The sequence below is a fragment of the Onthophagus taurus genome, chromosome 11 (genome assembly GCF_036711975.1).
Source record: "Onthophagus taurus isolate NC chromosome 11, IU_Otau_3.0, whole genome shotgun sequence".
In the NCBI taxonomy this organism is placed as follows: domain Eukaryota; kingdom Metazoa; phylum Arthropoda; class Insecta; order Coleoptera; family Scarabaeidae; genus Onthophagus; species Onthophagus taurus.
The window spans coordinates 28,545,926-28,568,297 of NC_091976.1; the positions used below are offsets into that span (position 1 = coordinate 28,545,926).

At 36.6% G+C, this 22,372-nt stretch overlaps 1 protein-coding gene across 8 annotated transcripts in view; it reads right to left on the reverse strand.

Moving 5' to 3' along the window:
• LOC111423732 (Src homology 2 domain-containing protein sprint) overlaps positions 1-22,372 on the reverse strand; it is a 138,977-nt gene that overhangs the window by 59,716 nt on the left and 56,889 nt on the right. Inside the window, exon 1 of one of the 8 annotated variants that reach the window (XM_023057043.2) lies at positions 8,514-8,788. The exons of 6 other annotated variants lie outside the window; for them this stretch is intronic. In XM_023057043.2, coding sequence (XP_022912811.2) covers positions 8,514-8,602 — 89 coding nt within the window. In that variant the 5' untranslated portion in view covers positions 8,603-8,788. Of the gene's footprint in view, positions 1-8,513; positions 8,789-22,372 lie in introns of those variants that run through there. One more of the 8 variants, XM_071199912.1, reaches the window with a different exon arrangement.

Consider the following 22,372-nt stretch of genomic DNA (forward strand, 5'->3'; position numbering starts at 1 on the left):
TCAGTGGTAATTTGAACAGGACACAGAAACGGGGCGAGAAGGGGAGAGTGTTAATTTTAAGGGCCCACACGTACACGGTGGTCGTTAGATTCAACGAGAGACGATGTTTGTTCTTGTTTTAACCATCAAACAAACTTCCCTTTAACCATTTAATGTTTTACATTTGCGAATTGAATGCATAAAATTATACATTGTACAGATATTTCAAACTTTATAAATAAATTTTTTTGCTTTTCTTCTTGATATAAATTCAAGTTCACCTGCTGCTGAGGGTTGAAAATTCTATAGACTTCACCCCTACGATCCATTGAGCAACCCCTATTCATTATTATCTGAAGAAAACTTTTATCGAAAAAAATGGGAGGGTAATTCTATATCGGAAAAAAAAGGAAAGGTGAGGGGTGAAGAATTGAAAACTAATTTTTCTTTCAAAGACATCGTCGGCTTAAGTGTATTAAGCGCTTAAAGTCGAGAGGGTGCCAAATTAAAAGGTGGTAAAAATGAATATTTTCGACGAAATTTAACGCCGAATTTTAATGGTAGGTCTCGTTTTCGCGCTGATGTCGTCGGCGAAATGGGGAGAAAAGCGGGTTAAAAAGACGGGTGGTCGGAGGGATGTTTTATTGAACAGCGCCCTCGCCTTGAGGACCTTTGAAGCCGAAAGGCCACTTTTTTTTAACTAACGATGCGTTCGTCCTCTAATTGGATACCATGCCCCTAGTGGTCCAAATTAAATTTTAGCTTTATAGCCGATTTCCTCTGTTGGGCCCCCCGAAGAACTCTTCGTAACAAGGTACGAGTTACATTGATACGGGTTTTATGGCTTTCTGTCAAATGATTCACTTCAATTTTGTCTTAATCTGTTGCTTTTTCGTCCAGGATATAATCCCAACTCACATCCGGTTCTTTTTTTTTATCGTCGGAGAGAAACCTTTGTTTTTCAGTAATTAGAATTAAAAGCGGCTTCAATCCGGAAATTAAAATGAATGCCGAGACGGTTTCTAAAAGCGGAAATGTTGCTCTATTTTTATAATGAATAGAGGCCGAAGTGACGCCGAGATAAATCCAGTAGGAGCCGAGAAGTCGTGACCATCTTATCTGGTTTATATGGACTGGTAAATAAACTTTCTTGTGAGAAATGCGCCCTGTTTATCATCTTTGAGAAAGCCCTCTGGGAAAATTAATCTCAAACTCTCCGTTAGATTTCGTGCGATATCAGCAAAAAATATAACCAAACTTTATCCGATAAAAAAAGATAAATAAACCGTTCGAAACGTGACACAACGACACTCGAAGGACGGCGTTCGCGAACCCTTTTTGGCTGAAAACACCTGCTGCGATAATTAGGTACCGTAATAAAGCCCTCGACTTCACGGTCGTTATCCTAGATGGAGCTCGAGCTCGTCCTGGCACTCTCCCAAACGCAGTCAGTCCTTCAGCTCTGCGGATATTCCTTGCGCAAAATACAGTGTTTATGCTCGGCGTGTCCCAAGAGTGGGAGAAGTGAATAAATTTAACAGAATATTTTCACGTATGCAAATAAAACCAATTTCTCAGAAGTAGATCTTATCAGATACGAATATGCGGAATAGAAAGCCAAACAAACCGTTTTATTACATCATTATATACTCTATTTTTTAATTCGGAGGAGGTTAAATGAAAAGATACTTTTATACAATGTAATTTAAACTAGCACTATCACTAGAACTAGAATAATTCGGGTTTAGCCGTCTTGAGAGACGTGCGGCTAAATCCGAATGTTTCTAGTTTTCGGTCTAGTGTTAGTTCTAGTTTTATACTAGCACTATTACAAGAACTAACACAAGACCTAGAACTAGAATCATTCGGGTTTAGCCGTCTTGAGAGACGTGCGGCTAAACCCGAATGTTTCTAGTTCTAGGTCTAGTGTTAGTTCTAGTTTTACACTAGCACTATCACTAGAAGTAACGCTAGACCTAGAACTAGAATCATTCGGGTTTAGCCGTCTTGAGAGACGTGTGGCTAAACCCGAATGTTTCTAATTCTCTGTCTAGTATCAGTGCTAGTTTTACACTAGCACTATCACTAGAACTAACACACGACATAGAACGAGAATCATTCGGGTTTAGCCGCACGTCTCTCAAGACGGCTAAACCCGAATGATTCTAGTTCTAGGTCTTGTGTTAGTTCTAGTGATAGTGTTAGTGTAAAACTAGCACTGATAGTGCTAGTGTAAAACTAGAACTAACACTAGACCTAGAACTAGAATCATTCGGGTTTAGCCGTCTTGAGAGACGTGCGGCTAAATCCGAATGTTTCTAGTTTTCGGTCTAGTGTTAGTTCTAGTTTTATACTAGCACTATTACAAGAACTAACACAAGACCTAGAACTAGAATCATTCGGGTTTAGCCGTCTTGAGAGACGTGCGGCTAAACCCGAATGTTTCTAGTTTTCGGTCTAGTGTTAGTTCTAGTTTTATACTAGCACTATTACAAGAACTAACACAAGACCTAGAACTAGAATCATTCGGGTTTAGCCGTCTTGAGAGACGTGCGGCTAAACCCGAATGTTTCTAGTTCTAGGTCTAGTGTTAGTTCTAGTTTTACACTAGCACTATCACTAGAAGTAACGCTAGACCTAGAACTAGAATCATTCGGGTTTAGCCGTCTTGAGAGACGTGCGGCTAAACCCGAATGTTTCTAGTTCTAGGTCTAGTGTTAGTTCTAGTTTTACACTAGCACTATCACTAGAACTAACACAAGACCTAGAACTAGAATCATTCGGGTTTAGCCGCACGTCTCTCAAGACGGCTAAACCCGAATGATTCTAGTTCTAGGTCTAGTGTTAGTTCTAGTTTTACACTAGCACTATCAGTGCTAGTTTTACACTAGCACTATCACTAGAACTAACACAAGACCTAGAACTAGAATCATTCGGGTTTAGCCGCACGTCTCTCAAGACGGCTAAACCCGAATGATTCTAGTTCTAGGTCTAGTGTTAGTTCTAGTTTTACGCTAGCACTATCAGTGCTAGTTTTACACTAGCACTATCACTAGAACTAACACAAGACCTAGAACTAGAATCATTCGGATTTAGCCGCACGTCTCTTAAGACGGCTAAACCCGAATGATTCTAGTTCTAGGTCTTGTGTTAGTTCTAGTTTTACACCAGCACTATCAGTGCAAGTTTTATACTAACACTATCACTAGAACTAACACAAGACGAAGACGAAGAAGGTAGGTAGCGCTAGTTAACATAACATATCACTATGTTCATATTTTTTTTTGCACTAAAACGTACGATACTTTTTAGGTCTAATTTAGTTCTAGTTTTGCACTAGCACTATCACTACAACTAACACAATACCTAGAACTAGAATCATTCGGGTTTAGCCGTCTTGAAAGACATGCGGCTAAACCCGAATATTTCTAGTTCTAAGTGTAGTGTTCGTTCTAGTTTTACACTAGCACTATTACAAGAACTAACACAAGACCTAGAACTAGAATCATTCGGGTTAAGCCATCCAAAAAGACATAAAGAACTAAACCCTAAAGTTTCTAGATGACCGGCAACGTCTCGAATTCTCCTAGTGTAATTTTTGCTTAAACCTGACCCTAATAACAACCCATCTTTTTGACGCTTCAATTTGAAAACACTCCTCTGAATTAAAAAAATGGAGTATAGTAATTTAAAAAAAATCCATTACAAAAGTAGAGTTTTGTCTATGCCTAAAGGGGTAAAACTCCTTAATTAATATATCGTGTTGAACAGGAATCGATTTGAGGGTTGAGATAAAAGCTTTGCGTGTCCTTCGAACCCTCTGAAAAGTGGGAAAAAAAAGGATTACACGTTTCGCGAATTGCGCTCCAACAGAAATTCGATTTTGTAACCCCCTTTTGCGCGCAACTTCCGAAAGTATCTCGATGCTCGTTATTAAATTAAGAAGTTGTCGGAGATAATGAGATTCCTCCAGAACATTTTTGACGGTGGGAATGTTATTAAATTGCCGAAAGAGGTTTTTGGGATATTGAAATTGTTTGGAGAGTAAATTCAAACTATTTCAATAAAAAAAAAAAAATATCACGATTTTTTAACCTAATAGATACTTTTAAAAATAATTCTATGTACAAACTGTTGGCTTGGATTCAAAAATTTTTCGCACACAGCAACAAGGAAGCGTCGCGGCGTCGGTTACGAGCTATTAGCAACCGGAGGGAACCGGGCAAAGATAAATGCCGCGTGGCTTTCCTTCACCACATCTCTCTCACACCCGTTTATTCCTTATCGCAGTCACACTCGGATGACTCACCCAAAGTGAAAATATACCAAACGGGGTCGAAGATTGGAGCGCTCTGTTGAACCGACGCCCCGAAACTGTTCTCGCGATGGGGAAAGATATCATCGTACCGGTTTAATAAATTTGCAACCCCCGGAGTTAATTATTTAATCTAATCGGAGGGCGTTTCAGAAACTCGCGCCAACCAACAGTACTCTCACTCGTTTTCACCTTACCCAACAAGACCCTGATTAATTTCATCCTTTGTTTACACCATTTATTTTATTGCAAACAATCAAGAATTAAATTCTCACTGCTAAGTAAAAGATAGAGAGGTTGAAACGATTTCGCAGAAAAACGATTCGTGAAGAGGTCAAAGTAACCTAAACATGCAATTGCGTTAATTCAAAACAAACTGAAAGACGTTGGAACAGTTGAAAGTAAATATTGATGTCTAGTTTGAAGCTGTTTTCATAAGGAGGCGTTGTGTAATAACGACAATTTAAACATTGCCACTTTAAGAAAACACAAGTTATTGAGATACGGTAATAATAAAATATTCAAATATGTAAATGCCATTTGTAGGAATTATTATTATGCAAGTTTTGTTCTAAGACATAAAGTCTTTAATAATAAAATTTTCGTGGAAATAAAAAAATTTTAGAATAAACTTTTACATAACTTGGTATATGTCTATAATAAAATTCGTGTCTAATGATACAGATGGCGCTATATACTAGTATTTCGTTTTCTTAAGATTATTGCATACTTTATCCTATTCCATTCATTCATTCATAATTTAAGTTTTATTGACCATTTATGTTTTATGACCACACACATAGTTATTATATATCGAGGCAACGAAGTTTATATCTTAGTTGGCTCAGAAAGATAGTTTCCGAGGTCGCTTGCGGGCGAGGCAAAAGTTTTCAGATCATTTATATCTACATACATAGTTATTATATATCGAGGCAACGAATTTTATATCATAGTTCGTTCAAAATGTAGTTGCCGAGGTCGCTTGCGGCCGAGGTATAAGGTTTATGACCATTTATCACATAGTTATTATATATCGAGGCAACGAAGTTTATATCTTAGTTGGCTTAGAAAAATAGTTGCCGAGGTCGCTTGCGGCCGAGGCATAAGGTTTATGACCATTTATATCCACACACATAGTTATTATATATCGAGGTAACACAGTTTATATCTTAGTTGGGTTAGAAAAATAGTTGCCGAGGTCGCTTGCGGCCGAGGCATAAGGTTTATGACCATTTATATCCACACATATAGTTATTATATACCGAGGTAACGAAGTTTATATATTAGTTGGCTTAGAAAGATAGTTGCCGAGGTTGCTTGCGGAGGAGGCATAATTTTCAAGACCATCAGAGTTATTATATATCGAGGCAACGAAGATTCTATCTTAGTTGGGTTAGAAAAATAGTTGCCGAGGTCGCTTGCGGCCGAGGCATAAGGTTTATGGCCATTTATATCCACACACATAGTTATTATATATCGAGGTAACGAAGTTTATGTATTAGATGGCTTAGAAAGATAGTTGCTGAGGTTGCTTGCGGACGAGGCATAATTTTCAAGACCATCAGAGTTATTATATATCGAGACAACTAAGATTCTATCTTAGTTGGGTCAGAAAAATAATTGCCGAGGTCGCTTGCGGCCGAGGCATAAGTTTTCAGACCATTTATATCTACATACATAGATATTATACATCGAGGTAACGAACTTTATATCTTACTTGGGTTAGAAAGATAGTTGCCGAGGTTGCTTGCGGACGAGGCATCAGTTTTCAGACTATCAGGGTTATTATATATCGAGGCAATGAAGATTTTATCTTATTGTTAGTTGGGTTAGAAAAATAGTTGCCGAGGTCGCTTGCGGCCGAGGCATAAGTTTTCAGACCATTTATATCTACATACATAGATATTATACATCGAGGTAACGAACTTTATATCTTACTTGGGTTAGAAAGATAGTTGCCGAGGTCGCTTACGGCCGAGGCATAATTTTCAAGACCATCAGAGTTATTATATATCGAGGCAACTAAGATTCTATTTTAGTTGAGTTAGAAAAATAGTTGCCGAGGTCGCTTGCGGCCGAGGCATAAGTTTTCAAACATTTATATCTACATACATAGGTATTATACATCGAGGTAACGAACTTTATATCTTACTTGGGTTAGAAAGATAGTTGCCGAGGTCGCTTACGGCCGAGGCATAATTTTTAAGACCGCTTCTATCCTTTGTTAGCTAATATTATAGTTATAAACTGTCTTTCTGAGCCAACTAAGATATAAACTTCGTTGGTATATTGAGGATACCAGGTGTTCAATAAATACGGTATGTAAACTTGACAAAACAAAATATTTTGTTAACAAAATTTTCAACTGTTTAGCTATCAAACTTTTCAAGATGCACCGACAACTTGATTTTTTTAAATAGCACCACTAGTTTGGTAAAAGTAATTACACTCTCGAATGCAGAATAAAATAAACTTTAGAATGATGTCAATTTTGACTAGTGATATCTAAAAAAAATTAAGTTGGCGTTACATCTTGAAAAGTTTGACAGCTAAACAGTTGAAAATTTTGTTAAGAAAAGATTTTGTTTAGTCAAATTCACATTTCATGTTTATCCGGTAAGTACTTTTAGAAATGTTAAGCCAGTTCTATACTTCATGAACACCTAGTATATTGAGGCAACGAAGTTTATGTCTTAGTTAGCTCAGAAAGATAGTTTATAACTTTTAAAACCATTTATATCCACACACATCTTTATTATACAGGGTCTCTGATATGTATGGAAACGGTCGGTTATCTCCTAAAGTAAGATAGCTAACAAAAAATGTTGGGATACAAAAGTTTTAATGTTTTTTAAAATTTATTATAATAAAGACAAATTAAGTATACAGGGTCAGTAAAAATCTTATTATGTTTTCTTTAATGGAACACCTGTATATTATTCCATGTTTCGGTTCATCTTTTAAACAAAATTCATATAGCATGTCACTTAACTGTTTTTGAGATATTGTTTAAAATTTGGAGATGAAGCGAAATATGGAATAATATACAGGGTGTTTCATTAGAGAAAACATAACTTTGTTTCGTCATAACTTTTTGACTAACCCTGTATACTTAATTTGTCTTTATTGCAATAGATTTTAAAAACATTGAAAATTTTGTATCTTAACAATTTTTGCTAGCTATCTTACTTTAGGAGATAACCGACCGTTTCCATACATATCAGAGACCTGTATATCGAGGCAACGAAGTTTATATCTTGGTTGGCTCAAAAAGATAGTTTGGCTTAGATAGCAAGACAGTTTCAGTAATTTCAATTTCATTAATGTTCTGATAACAACTTTAATGATAAAAATCGTAAACTTTAAAATAATTTATTTTAAAATTTAAGAATTATTTTTTCCACTATTTAAAAAATTAAAAGTGAGAAAATAACAAACATTAAAGTATATGAATATCTAGAAAATATTCAAAATATGTAAAATAATAACATACTTTATGAGTCATTTTGTTGAATATTCAAAGGAAAATTTCTTGGGAGTTAATAAAAGTTTTTAACATCGAGATTCTGCACGCGAAACGAATAGATCCAATTGTTCTCGAACGCTACACTTACCACCGGCGTCCCTTATTTAAAATCCACGCTTCGTAGACTCGAGGAATTACATTTAACGTTCGGAATGGGACGGGAGGGAAGGAACGAATGGCATAATAACACTGCGTTTGGTGCATAGTATTTTTTAAAAATTTAATTCTCTCATCGTGTAACCAAATTGCTTTTGGGTGTCGGGCGTAGGAATAAAACCGTCAACTATGTGACTTACGCCGACGTTCGTTTTAATAAACAATTCGCTATTTCGCCTTAAATCGTAATTCTATGAGATCGTAATTGCTTATTCAAAACGTTCATCTCACGATTCGAAGGAGTGTAGGATATGGATATGGTTTGCATCCTGAAAAATTCGTTTCGTTTCCTTCTGGATTTTTGACCCAGATTAGAGACTTAATTCTCGTCTCGCAGGAAGGTCAATAAACTGTTTTTATTGTTCCGGAACGGATAGGAGAGCTCGTGTTCGTTTTACTGCTTAATTCGATTAATAAACCACGAGGGGTATCCTCGATGATCTCAATTTTACGCTCTATATTATAGTAGTATTTTTTTTTAATGTTATATGTATTATAATTCATAAGTTAAAATAATAAATATTTTTTTATTCTTACTCATTATCTGATGATGAAAAAGAATGCCTTCTATATCCATTATTAGAAGCTGTTTGCATTAAAAGTGCTGTGTATCGAGTAATCATCATTTTTTAACACAATTTTAAACACATTATATTCACCAAGATTTTTTTTTGTATTTTTGGGAAAGATATTTGAAACGTCTATAAATTATAGAGGGGTTGATGAATACCCTCGTAGTTTTAACGGCTTCCTTTAGGGTATTTAATCACTCGCGCACGCGTCTCCAACATCACTCTACATTGGCCTCAGGAGGACTGTTTATAGGAAGAGCCGGTGCTCGGCGGGCGACCGGAACGTGGCCTTGAGATCGCGGTTATAGCTACAACGACGTTGTGTTTGTGCACGAGACCGTCTATTTAATAGCGTTCACCTCAAATACTCAACTACTCTATAATATGGGATGGTTCAAATGTTGATTCGTATAAACGTATCGTATTTATTTTATGTACTATTTGAAGAATGAATAGTCGCATTTCGAAAATAAATGTTTTAACTTCCTGCCAATTATAAAGTTTACTCCGGTTGAATTGCTATTGAAACCTTAACGATGGCCAAAGAAAAGCCATAAAGAGATAGAAAAATAAGAATATATAAGATGGAGGAGGAAAAGAAAAAAAAATGATAAAAGCGAAGGACGAGTTGAGTTGACAAACAGCGTCCTCGTGGGAGCCTCGGCTTGGGAAATTGCAGCAGGAAGCCGTAATAACGACTAGCAGTTTATATCCCAGGGTTAACTGGGGAGAGAGTTTAAAAATGAAATTGCTCCCGAGCAGTTTTCTGCTAATTGTCCCAAGTTGACAACGATAATAAACTCCGTACTTCGTCTTTATTGCCTCAAATAAAACAAAAAGGACATAATACAAAGAAGACGAATAAAAACGATAAACAAAATAGACATACCTCTTTTAACTTCGGGATGAAAAGAAATAAGGGTACATACCTGAAACAAAAAATAAAAAAATTAATATTAAATTGTAATTAATTTTAGACGGAATTAAATGTGAAGTGTTCTCAAAGATAATTTAAGGGCATTGAAAGGGTTCGACCAATGAGGCAATCTGCATGAGACCCGTTCAAGTCGTTCCCTTAGATTATCCTGTTATTGTTATGGCTGTCTGCAACTGCAAAAACAAACTAATTCCCCACAACGACGCCTCAGAGACCCGTTTGTTGGTGACGTTAAGATTTTTCTTTGTTCCCTTCCGTTTATAGCCATTAAAAGCACTTGATTTCAAATCTTTTAATCCAATCTATACCTAGTTTTTTAAACTAGGAGAAGTGAATACACAAGATAGATTTTTACATTAGGAAATATCGTCAGGGTATTTATTAGTGTATTTGTTTTTCATTTCGTCAATACTAAACATACAAGTTAACGGTTAAGTGGGTTTAAGTGTATTTATTTTAAACTATCGTTTCACAACGATCCATAAATTGTTGCAATTATTTTAAACAAAAAATTTTTGTTACTTTCTAATTTTATAAACTGATAAATTAAATTTTACATTGTCATCATCAATAATATTAATTAATAGGAGAACTTTATCAACAATTCCTTCTAATTCAATTATTTAGGACTTTCATCTTTGATTATACAGGGTGTGGCAACATAACTTCCTTTTTTCAAAACTTAATAAAACCTATTGTATGAATAAGAAAATTTTTATTTGTTTTTTATAATGTAGGCATATACATAAAGTTTTTTTTACACAGTTTTGGAGATCAAATCAGGTAGGTGATGTCCCCCATTATCCATACACTGAGTAAACCGATTTCTGACGTTTATCATGACTTTTTCCAGATAACAGGGGTTATGTTGGCAATTTCTTCCTGGATGTTGGTCTTCAAATCTTGTAGGGTCCTTGGACGCTTCACATAAACACGATATGTCAAAAAAACCCATAGGAAAAAGTTCCCTCAAAACAGCCATCGATGCTCTTGAAGTGTGAGCCGTTGTACTGGCTTGTTGGAACCAATTGTCTCCTAAGTCCAACTCATCTAGCCGTGGTGATCGCAATACTAAAACTCTCATGTTCTGAGGTGCTCTAATAATTCCGAAAGGCGCCCTGGGTTGCGATCACAGAATATCCGCTCGAAAAGTAGGCCTCAACGGAAAACGCACGCTCCTCACTGTTCCAACGCATGATGGAGCCTGAACTTTGTCGGAACAAAACTTTATAGTCCACCCTCTCGAACGAGACTACTAGCGCTCCGCTGCGACATCAACCGACTAAATGAAGCACATTTCAAAAAAGGAAGTTATGTTGCCGCACCCTGTATAATCAACACAATTTTTGCAATTTCTCTTTTGGTAAGTTCCAAAAACCAGCGATTGAGAGCTTCGTTTACTTCAGGTTGCTTCAGGCATTTCTGTTCTTGGTTTCTTCATTCAAACAGTGTTGATAACAGTATCATTAACAGTACATAGTCTTTTACCAGCAATGTCTAGTCTCTTTGCGGTAGTATTGTCTTCTGTCAGCAGTATCTAGTCTTCTATCAACAATAGTTATCCCTCTAGCAGCAGTAGCTATCCCTGTATTAGCTGTATTTAATTCTCTGACGGCAGTATCCAGTCCTCTACCAGAGGTATCTAATTCTCTGCCAGCTTCTAGTCTTTTACCAGCAATGTCTAGTCCCCTTCCGGTAGTATTGTCTTCTGCCAGCAGTATCTAGTCTTCTGTCAACAGTAGTTACCCTTCTAGAACCAGTAGTTAGTTATCCCTTATCACTGTCACTAGAATTAACATTTGACCTAGAAGTAGAAACATTCAGGTTTAGCCGCCTTAAGAGACCCACGAATAAACGGAATGTTTCTAGTTCTAGGTCTAGTGTTAGTTCTAGTGATAGTGCTAGTGTCTGAAGACGCACGGCTAAACCTGATACTTTCTAGTTCTAGGTCTAGTGTTAGTTCTAGTTTTAGTGCAACAATAATATGCAACATTATTTCAACACTCTTTCGAAAGTTTTTAGAGCTCTGTCAGCGGTAGCTATTCATCTGCCAGCAGTATCTAGACCTTTGCTAGCAGTATTTAATCTTCTGTGAAAAGTATTTAGGTCGCTATTCGAAGTATCTAGTCCTCTGCCAACAACACCCAATCCTCTAAGCAGTATCTAATCCCATGCCAACATTATCTAATCTTCATCCAACATCATCTAGTGCTCTACCAGCAGTATCTACTCTTCTGTCAGTAATATCTAGTCTTCCAACAGGAGTATCTAAACCTCTGCCAGCACTCTATACCGTATTTTCTCGAATCTTATCCGCACTCCGCTTTGCGAATGTAATCCGCATCTTTCTTTGATCAATTCGACAATACCAAAACGATGTGATGCTTGTTGTTGACCGTAAATATATTTTTTTTCCGTTGACTGACGCTGATGCACCTAAAGAAACCTTGATAACAACGAGTTTTTATTAGACTAGACTTTAAATTTACCAAGCCAGAAAAAAATTGGAAAATAAATATAATTTAAAAAATAAATAGTAATGCCTAGCACGAATTAAGTTCATATACTGCCCTCGTAGTAGCTCGAACGTGGTGTGTGCTGAATTATACATATAATAGTGTAATTATAAAAAAAAGTAGCAAAAATCGAAGAGGTTCTTCTATACAGCGAAGTTAAAAGAGATGTTATTAAGTTAGCGTTAAGGAAATCGAAAAGCTGGTACAATTTTTGCTGTTAATGAGAATAACGTTGCGGCTGTTGTGGAAAGACAAGGCAGCTATTGCAGACTGTGAGGCATCGTGCAAAAAATTTACCAGGCCAAAAAAGAGACAATTTCATAAAATTGACGAGGCAGTTTTCAAAAATTTGTAATATTAGCAAAGGTTGGATTTATGCGCTGAATGGTGTTATCTTTGAGGCGCAGAACTACAATTTCTCAAAAGCTCCTAATGATTTTCAAGAAAATTTCAATTTGTCTCAAACTGTGAATGCCGACGAAATGGCAGTATATCTGGATATGCCACCCAATTACACACTGGAAAGAAGAGGTGTGTGGGAATTTCTTTATAAACGAGTGGTTGCGAAAAATTCGGCATAACATTAATGCTAGCAGTAACAAGCGATAGGGAAAAATTGCTGTCATTATTAATATTGAGAAAAAAAACATTCTGGAATCTGAAAGACTTCCCGAATGACGTCTTAGTTAGGGCACAACAAAAAGGATGGATAATGGAAAAGCTGATAATGGATTAATAAATAAGGATATTAATTAATCATAGACTGATTGCCCTTGGTTTAGACTTTTTGTCATAATAATAATACATGGTGGAATGACATCCGATTGTAATCCGCATTTGATTTTAGAGCATATCAAATTTGTAAAAAAGGTGCGGATTAAAAAATACGGTAGTTCTCTGCTAGCGTTATCTAGTTTTCTGACACCCAACATACGCTGTTAAATGGCATAAAGGTGATTCCAGCAGAAATAAACAAGACATAACTAATACATTTATGTAAATGTATGTGTTGTCTGGGTTTCTTTTACTATTACAAAAAAAAACACATAACTTTGGGAAATCTTAACAATTTCATTGAATCAAAATTGTATTTATCGTGACATTTATTAAAAAAAATGGCAAAAGAATTTAAATGAAACCCCAGCAAAACGATCGTCTCTCTTTCATATTAAAGATCTGAACGAGCCCATTAACCGTTAGGGTTTTTTTGAGGACCCAACCGATTTCTTCTCTCACGTTTTTGTGCGTCTCTAAATAGCTCATACAGCGTCCCCCCAAATAGGGTATTCGCGAAAAAATATCGCTTAATAAAATGACGGGACCCTTACGGAAAATTGCCTCCCAGCACAGCTCCTTTTCCAGAAAGATCCCGTCCTTATTAAATGTGCGAGAGATGGGCTCTTGATGTTTATTGGATATCCTCCGCGTAAACTGGATATTCTTCGGCGAGTCTGCATTACAGATTAAACGTTATGAGGCAACCGGAAAATAAACAAGAGTGTACGAGTTTACGAGTGTACAAGTGGTATAAGGGTGGTCTCTCTAATTGGAAATTTAATAACTCGAATTCCGATCGGTACAGAGCGAATTTAATCTGTTTGCGTGAAGAGGAATCGTTAGCAAATGGTAAATTAACAGTCGCTAATTTGCCGGTTAATCCGGGTAAACGATATCACGTCACCGCGCTTGATTGGTTGTCTCTCTACCTTTCGCTTCTCTGACCATCTAATCCATCAAATCTCCTCCAATTACCGCCAACGACCGCGATTTATCTCGCCTTCCGACCTCCAACGTATCGGATAATTCAATTTCCAAGAAAAACTGCCCACCCTTAACGAGTTGTCCGTGGTAGTTAAAATATAGTTGCGAGCAGCGGCCTTAGGGGGGGGTAGCGCGATATCGCTTATTAATGTGCAATGGAGCTGATTTACTACATCCTACACCCCAGAGGTCCGTCGGTTATGAGAAAACTTGTGATAAACGACAGGTAGCGACCAGGTCAGGCACCAGAGGGTTTACGTTACCAAAACCCTCATACTCCAAAGTTTCTCAAACCCTTTCAACTTTGGTGTATGTTTTAGGGGATCGTAACACGAAACCAAAGGGTCGGTATTTTTAGGTAGTATTACATACGAATTTATCGATTACAACTAAAATTTAATGCGATATTAATATTAATAGAAAAAAGATGAAAGATGTCTTGTTATATCGAATTATTGCCCTCTCTGGTGGAAAAATCACGTTTCCGAGCATCCAGTCGATGCGCCGAGACGTAGTTTTTGATGGATTATGGCACAAGGGGTGTAACATATGTCACCGGGCAGACGCCTGGTCATTTGGACTTATGACTCTGCCCCGAAAAAAATTCAATAATAATTTGACGTCCGTTGTAATGATGGATTGAGAAATATTGCAATTTGATTTGTTTCCAATAAAAATAGTAACGAAGAATAATTCTAAAGAGTAATGTACCTGTGGAATAGTCTCATTTATCCTGGCGTTGTCTCGGGTCCGTGGAAAACGTACGTTATCCTTTTTGGAACAGACAGATAATTCACTACTTCGAGCTCTCAGTTCAATTGGAACGGACCGTACGTTAGAAAACTGCAGTGCAGCAAATTGCACGAAGGGAATAGCATGGCAGTAAAACTAAAGGCTAAAAAGCGAGAAGGTACCGTGTTGTCGACGACAACCAAAAGCGATTAGATTACGTTTCGAAACAAATTGCGAATTGTGCAACGGCGTAACGGTATCGATCGAAAGAGCTTGATAATTCTGATAATATCCCATTACAAACGACAAACTGATAGTGGCATGAAATAGTAATATTTGATTTGTGCAAAACGTGTCATTTCGCTTATTTACATCGCAATCATCTTCAAACAATTCTCTAGTTGTATTCTCTCGAAGCCGTCTTTAAAGGAATTCGAAGCAGACACCTCCAGCAATAACGGCGTGGTAAATTATGGAATTAATATCCGGATTGTGAAAGGACCAAGGGGGTTACGATAAATGGCCCGGGAGTAGACGACGATTAACAATTAGTTGATGCATTAATCATAGGAAGGACAATGGTGGTCCGTGGAACTGGCTTTTTAATGGTTTTCGTAGTAAAAAAAGAAAAGAAGTTAGATATCTCAAAAATCACTAAATACCGAAATAATAAATTCTATTGAAATGGTGAATTTCATATACTAAATGAGTAATTCACAAATAGTTCGTTGAAGAGTTTTGGCTATCAGTAATTTCCAGTCTTTTGTGTGTCATTGGTGTCGGGAACTTGCGTAGTAGCTCCGAGTAGCATTGTTACTATATAAAACTAACACTATATCTAGAACTAGAATCATTTGGGTTTAGCCGCACGTCTCTAAAGACGGCTAAAACCGAATGATTCTAGTTCTAGGTATAGTGTTAGTTCTAGTTTTACACTTGCACTTTCACTAGAACTAACTAAGTCATTTTGAGAAAAACGTAAAGTAGTCACTGATTAATCCGCGATTCCAGCACCATACATCAGTCCTTCTTCTTCCTCATAGGCTTCATTTTGCGCCTGCAGCAGTGCTTTTCGAGCTTCCCGACCTTCTTCGACTTCAATGAACTACGTCGATTCCGACGACTCACTTTGCGTGCCTACTACAATTCCTGCTTCGTTCATGATCATCAGAAGGGATGAATTTCCTTCATTGAATAAGCCCGCGGCTAAGTACGATGCCAATTCGATGACTTTTAGTCCGGAGTGCAAATGTTTAGGAACTAATCACCAAATTGTGAAAGCTTTCATTTGCGTTTTGCGTGTGGCCACCTAATCATCTTTCCAGTAATTTATCCCTTGATAAATCTTCATATATATGCAGAATTTCCTGTTGTATGTCGGGATGCATTGGAGTAGGATGCGGTGCAAGTTCCATTCTAAGAGCTGTTCGTTTCTGCCACACGCACCAACTGTCTTCTCCCTGTGGGCAACACTCGTATCGAGCAAATTGTGAAAGCTTTCATTTGCGTTTTGCGTGTGGCCACCTAATCATCTTTCCAGTAATTCATCCTTTGATAAATCTTCATATATATGCAGAATTTCCTGCTGTATGTCGGGATGCAATGGAGTAGGATGCGGTGCAAGCTCCATTCCAAGAGCTGTTCGTTTCTGCCACACGCACCAGCTGTCTTCTCTCTGTGGGCAACAATACTATGTCGCCATAATCGCTATAAAAACCCATAATCAGACAATGAACCAGGTAAGAAGGCTCAAGAACAGGCACAGAAAACGCCAACACCAAAAACCGATGACACAGGACAAAGGAGCAGTTCAAAAGTTGAAATCGTTGAGAACACAAGGACAAATCGAGTCCATGACAGGCGAAAACGAGAACAGGTGCTGCAACCGCAGGAAAAAAGAAAACGAAAAACCTCCAACAGGTAGAGCGGGAGATTCGAAAAACCAACTGAAGAAAGTCAAAACCAAATGGACCCAAAAGATGAGTCGTCGAGAGTTGGTCGTCGCCATTACATGACAATAGATGTCACTAACATTTTGCACATCCGTACGAAAATTAACGGAATTGGGTTCCTTCAAGATGTAGGACATCTCCAAAAACAAGCGGTTATAGTAGGACGGTTCGCAACACACTATAGAGGAGTTCTCAAAATCAAACGTGTGTCTCATGGTTAGGTGATGTTCCACAAGGGCCGTGGCATTCGATTTCTTCAATCTACAATCTCTACGGTGTTGGTCGAGTCTTCTCTTGAGATATTAGCTGGTCATACCCACATATGAGCCAGAACAACCCTGATAATTGATCCTGTAGATCAGGTTGAACCTAAGACCATCGATGGGACGATCCTTCAGGTTGGAGATGCCGCGAAGAGGTTTGGTCTTTGAAAACCCTCATTACTTGACAAACCGCCCATCTACGTCCGACGGGTGAGTCAAAAATATATCAACGGGAGGAGGAGCAACATTGAGAGCTCCCTGAGGAGAGATAAGAGGTGTGTCGCACAAAATCAAGATCCTATTAACTAACAGAGCAGGGTAGCCATTATTACCAAAGATATCAGCCAACAACCTTAGGTTTTTCAACCTCAAACCCTCATCACAGATACGAACCACTCGCTTCTTCATCCCCTTCAGCGTGTTTATCTTCATGTTTAGGGGGTGGCAAGAGAAGAAATTCATAAATCTCCTTTTGAATTAATGAACAGAGTTGTTTTTCTAGGTCTAATGTTAGTAATGTAATATATTTTTGTATATTTTATCTTGACAACTTTGATTGACAACTTTGAAGTCTCATTGCATCTTGTCCTTATCCTGTTTCTATCAAACCAAGTCTGTACAGAGATATCATCTCTGCATCCAGTCATCATCACCATCGAGATTACCAGATTTGACTCAACTAGACTTTTTCCTGTTGTGAGATCAGAAATCCAAGATTTTCAGTTGTCGTCATAAAGTTTTGATAACAGTTTATGTGTTTACAATTCAGACAAAATGGGAGCCATAACTTTCAAAAAGTGCTCGTTAAAGGTGCACACCAAGTCAGCAAACTTATTAATGCTTCGCATGGCATATTTGTCACAATATGTAGTATTATTAAGGAGATCCAGTAACGCAGTTCCACCTATCTTAATATTTTAAGGAGGAAATCCTTGGGTTAGCAACAAAAAGAGTTTTGATTAATTCAAAAAACTTTGACAAAAATAAATCCAATCAATAAGATTATTTTCCCATAACACGATTGTAATTTTATTTTCGATAAGCTGTAATCGTGACTGAGATAAATTTTTTTTTTTTTAAAACCGATAAGAAAATATTTAGGACGCTATTCGTGACCCAGTTATAAATTCAAATATAAGCACTAAAAAGTGATTACAAAACAATTCCGATTTCTAAAGTTAGAAATCAATATAAGTATTTTTAAAAACATTTTTTTTAGCCTCAACATTTTTTTTTACTTTAGTCGTTGATATTTCATCCCCTACCGTAATTCCATATTAATGGGACGTGCGAAAAGGGCATTATGTCGACAAATCCCCTGAGTGGTGAAAACCCAAAGGGAAGTAGGGAATTAATCTGCAAGAGCTCGCATTTTGAGTAATATTAGCTAGGATCAGGTGTCTTCGGTTTCCTTGACCCCGAACCCCCCAAAAATATTTCTCAAATCCTAATTTTTTTTTAACCCCGATTCTAATCAACTTCGTGTTTGCTCACGTTCGTTCGTTTCGACGATTTTTTCATCCCCTTTCGATCTTTTAAGGTCTTATAAGCTAATTTAGTGATGGTGCGTGCTTCGATGGATTCAGAAATCGTTTTTCGAGTGGGAAAAATAAAACGAAAATATCGTTCGGAAACACGATGTATCCTAGTTGGAAAAGCACCGACAAATGTTGGTGTTCGCACCGACTTTGTTTTTTTTATACCCATTCGTGACTGGAACTCATTAAGCGGTCTCTTTCCGAATCGATTACCCCCCTTGATGAAAATCGCTCCAACTTCAAACATTAAGAAGTAGAAACTACTTAGTGGTTATCGCATTTTTATCGTTATTTTATAGCTAGGTTAACGATCTTTTTACTTAACCGTTAAATAATCGAAAAATAGGAAAAAATTAAATTGAAATGTTAGATTTGTTTATTATGCCTACCATTTTATCATAAATTTTATCATCCTTATGCAAACTAAAGAGTGTTAAAGAAAGATTAGAGACAAGGTTTGAAACGGAACGTGACGTTTATCTCCAATTTGTCAACAATTATATGCAAGGAAATTGAGTGGCATATTCAAATTGTGAGTCACACGGTTGATAAGCTGTTAAACAAAGCGGATTCCGTATCGCTTCGAGCGGTTCAAATCTTTTGTTCCATATGTTTATCAAACCGTAACGGGTCCAAACGAAGACTGGAAGCCTGGAAACGGTTTAAAATATCACATTGCTTTTTAAGGCTATTTCGTAAATCTTTTGACGAAGAAAATTTGCATTACCAACAGCAGGAACCCCTCTAAATATAATCAATTTACCTTTCCCCTTGTCCAGAATTCATTAATAGGATTAATCCCCGTAAATGCGAGTAGAAATTCGGGTGAAAAATGGTAATGGTAGAGCAGGATGTTGCCGCGTAATGTATACCGCGTTTTGCATATTTTTCCCGGACCACTTAGATTATTTGAGGTGGTGTAAAAGAAAAATATCCCAATTTTACGTCCTCTCTTTATTCTCTAACGCCCACTTTGCATGCTACCATCATCATGCGCTGCAGATGTAACAGCAGGATTCGTTGCAACCGCCCGAAGGGTAAGTTAAAGACATCGTTTGTCTACGGAGCGTCACCTCGTCGTACGACAAATATCGCATACTAACTAAGCGTCAGAAGGTCCGAAGTAGGAAACAATTACCTAGACACGTCATTTTATTGTCGTATAAAATGTGATTTTGTACTTTGCCTTGCGAATTTAGTTAAAAACTCTATTAAAACTTGAGAGGTGATTGTCTCTGCTTGAAAAGAAAAGTTTTTGGTAGCGAAAAAGTTAAAAAAGGTCTCATTAATTCAAGTTAAACCTACCGAGAATGGAGTAGTAATTGAATTATGGAAAGATGATGGTCTGCGCGCGACGTAGAATAATGCCTGTTTTTCTCGTCTCTTGGGACTCGATTTTTCTCGACCGGTTTAATAGCGTCTGCACTATTTTTACCAGTATTTTTTTCCATAATTCTTTAATAATTTAATTTTCTTTTCTTATTCGTACTTTAACGAATGAGCTAATTCGCATTAAAGTGAATATTGACAGCAGTTTTTGAGGTTATGTCATTTTAATCAAATTATATCCAAAATTTTGATTCACACTAAAACATTATAGTTTAAAACTGCTCGAGCGATCATAACATATGTTTCATAGTGTTCAACTTACCTTAAAATGTTGAAAAGGGAATAAAAAAACGTTTAAGCATCTCAAATCAAATTCCGCCAGCATTTTCATTTTATCGCACTAAAATAGTTTTTGAATTCGAAACATTAATTTTTTAATAAGTTTGTGTAATGAAGAACAGGTCTGATAACCGCACAATTTATTTGAACACGAAAATATATTCGACATTCGTTGACATTACAAAAATTGCATTTTGGATATATGTCAAAAAATAATACGTGTTTGTGATACTAGATGGCAGTGTGTAATGAACGAATTTTTTCCGTATAAATTGATATTAATTGATTTATTAATGAAATAGTGTTAAATCAATTATAAATAGATATTTAAGTTATAAAAATTAAATAATTTTATATTCGTTAATAATTAAAAAAAAAAATCGGTTAAACAACAAAGTATGCATTTGTAATAATAGATGGCAGTAAGAACGATTATTTTTCTTCATATAAAGTTTCTTAATACATTTATTTATAAAATGGCACTAAATGAATTAAGAATATAATTTAAATCAAATAAAATAAGTATTTGATTTTAAGTTAAATCAAATATTATTAAAACGAGTCAAAAATAAATTAAAAAAAATTATTTAGGTTGGTATTATTTATAATTGACAGTGACAGCCACAACAAATAAAGTTCGAAATTACTAAAAGAATAATATTTAACGTTAAATCATTATTTTAGCATCACCCTATCATTAAATAATAATCTTATATGTAAGTATTTATTAGTAACGTTGGTTGATTGTGTATTTTAGATATAATTTCACATAAATAATCGGCTACTCCTGATGAGATAAAGCCGATTATTGTTTACTCTCGTGTTTGAATTTCGAGGAATAAACCTAATTTATACTTCAATTCACATGATTCATTGTTATTATCACCTTCACAATATTATATTTCGAAAAAATATATTTTAATGTTTACATTTTCGTTTAGGTAATGGTAAAAAGATATTTAACCTACGTGGTCGACATGTTAAGCCGATCTGCAGGTGTTCGAGTTCCTATTAAATTCCTGCGGGAACTCTCGCAAAGGTAAGCGCGGTATGAAATATGCAAAACTAAACACGACGCAGCAACCCTCGGGGTGCGGTACTTCTGGGGGTGGCGCAAGGAAAGACGAACGTCGGTGGTTGCCCCCCCGTCGGGCTCTTAAATCCTTAAATGTTCCGTGAAAATTTAAAACGTACCGCTCCAACCCTAAATCCCCACCAACGCCATTGTGTTGCCATTCGTGAGTCTCCGAGAGAAGAGACTTTATGAAATATCGCGGCTCGGCATAAATTACGCCGTCTCTTAAGAGAAGACCACCGAAGGAATAAGAAGAAGCCGCGAATTGAATAGGTACGGTGCTTTTGAGCACTGAATCTTTTGAGTAAGAAGTTTTAGAAGAAGGAGGGGACCTTTGTATTATTTTAAACAGGTTTTCCGAATTAGTTTCTCTTTTACGTAATTTTTCAATGGTCTACTTGTTCCACAATCGAGAGGACGTTGTGTAACTCTAATTGCGCGGAAATTACGGTCCACAGCCAATTAACTTCCCTAATTCAACTAAATTAATGTTTAGTAAATATTTTGTAAGAGTTGTTTTGTTGTCTATTTATGAAGTGGGTAATAGTTTTAAAAATGAAACATCTCGGTAGTAAAAATTTACGTTTAAGCATCAGCTGGAGCACTTTACTAGATTCCAGATTCATCCCTACTTGATATTTTATCAAGAAACCCTTTTAGTTCTACACTAGCACTGTTACTATGTAGAACTAACACTATACCTAGAACTAGAATCATTTGGGTTTAGCCGCACGTCTCTAAAGACGGCTAAACCCGAATGATTCTAGTTCTAGGTATAGTGTTAGTTCTAGTTTTAGTCAATAAAAATATGCAACATAGCGATATTTTATGCTAACTAGTGCTACCTCCCAGCCGCCTTACTAGAGGTACGGCTAAACGGAATATTTCTAGCTGTAGGTCTAGTATTAGTCTAGTTTTATTTGTTATTCAGCGCTAGATTGTTGTATATTTTTATTGAGCTATAACAGACATTTCGTTTCTCGTATTAATCCGTTATACCGAGGTTTTACTGTAATGTCAAATTATATTGAGATGTTGCATTTTACATGGAACGCAGTAAATAGGTTTCTTATTTAATAGAAACGCCCTGGTTTGTATGGAAATATCCAATTAACTTCTCTAATTCAACTAAATTAATGTTTACTAAATATTTTGTAAGAGGTACCTATTTATGAAGTGGGGGAGTAGTTTTAAAAATGAAACATCTCGGTAGTAAATCCTAGGGACATGAAAATTTACGTTCAAGCATCAGCTGGTGAACTAAACTAGGGACTCCTCGCCCAGTTTAAAATATTCAAGGAGCACTTTACCAGATCCCAGACTCATCCCTACCTGATATTTTATCAAGAAACCCAGTCTTTCCTGATGGTGACGTATAGTCT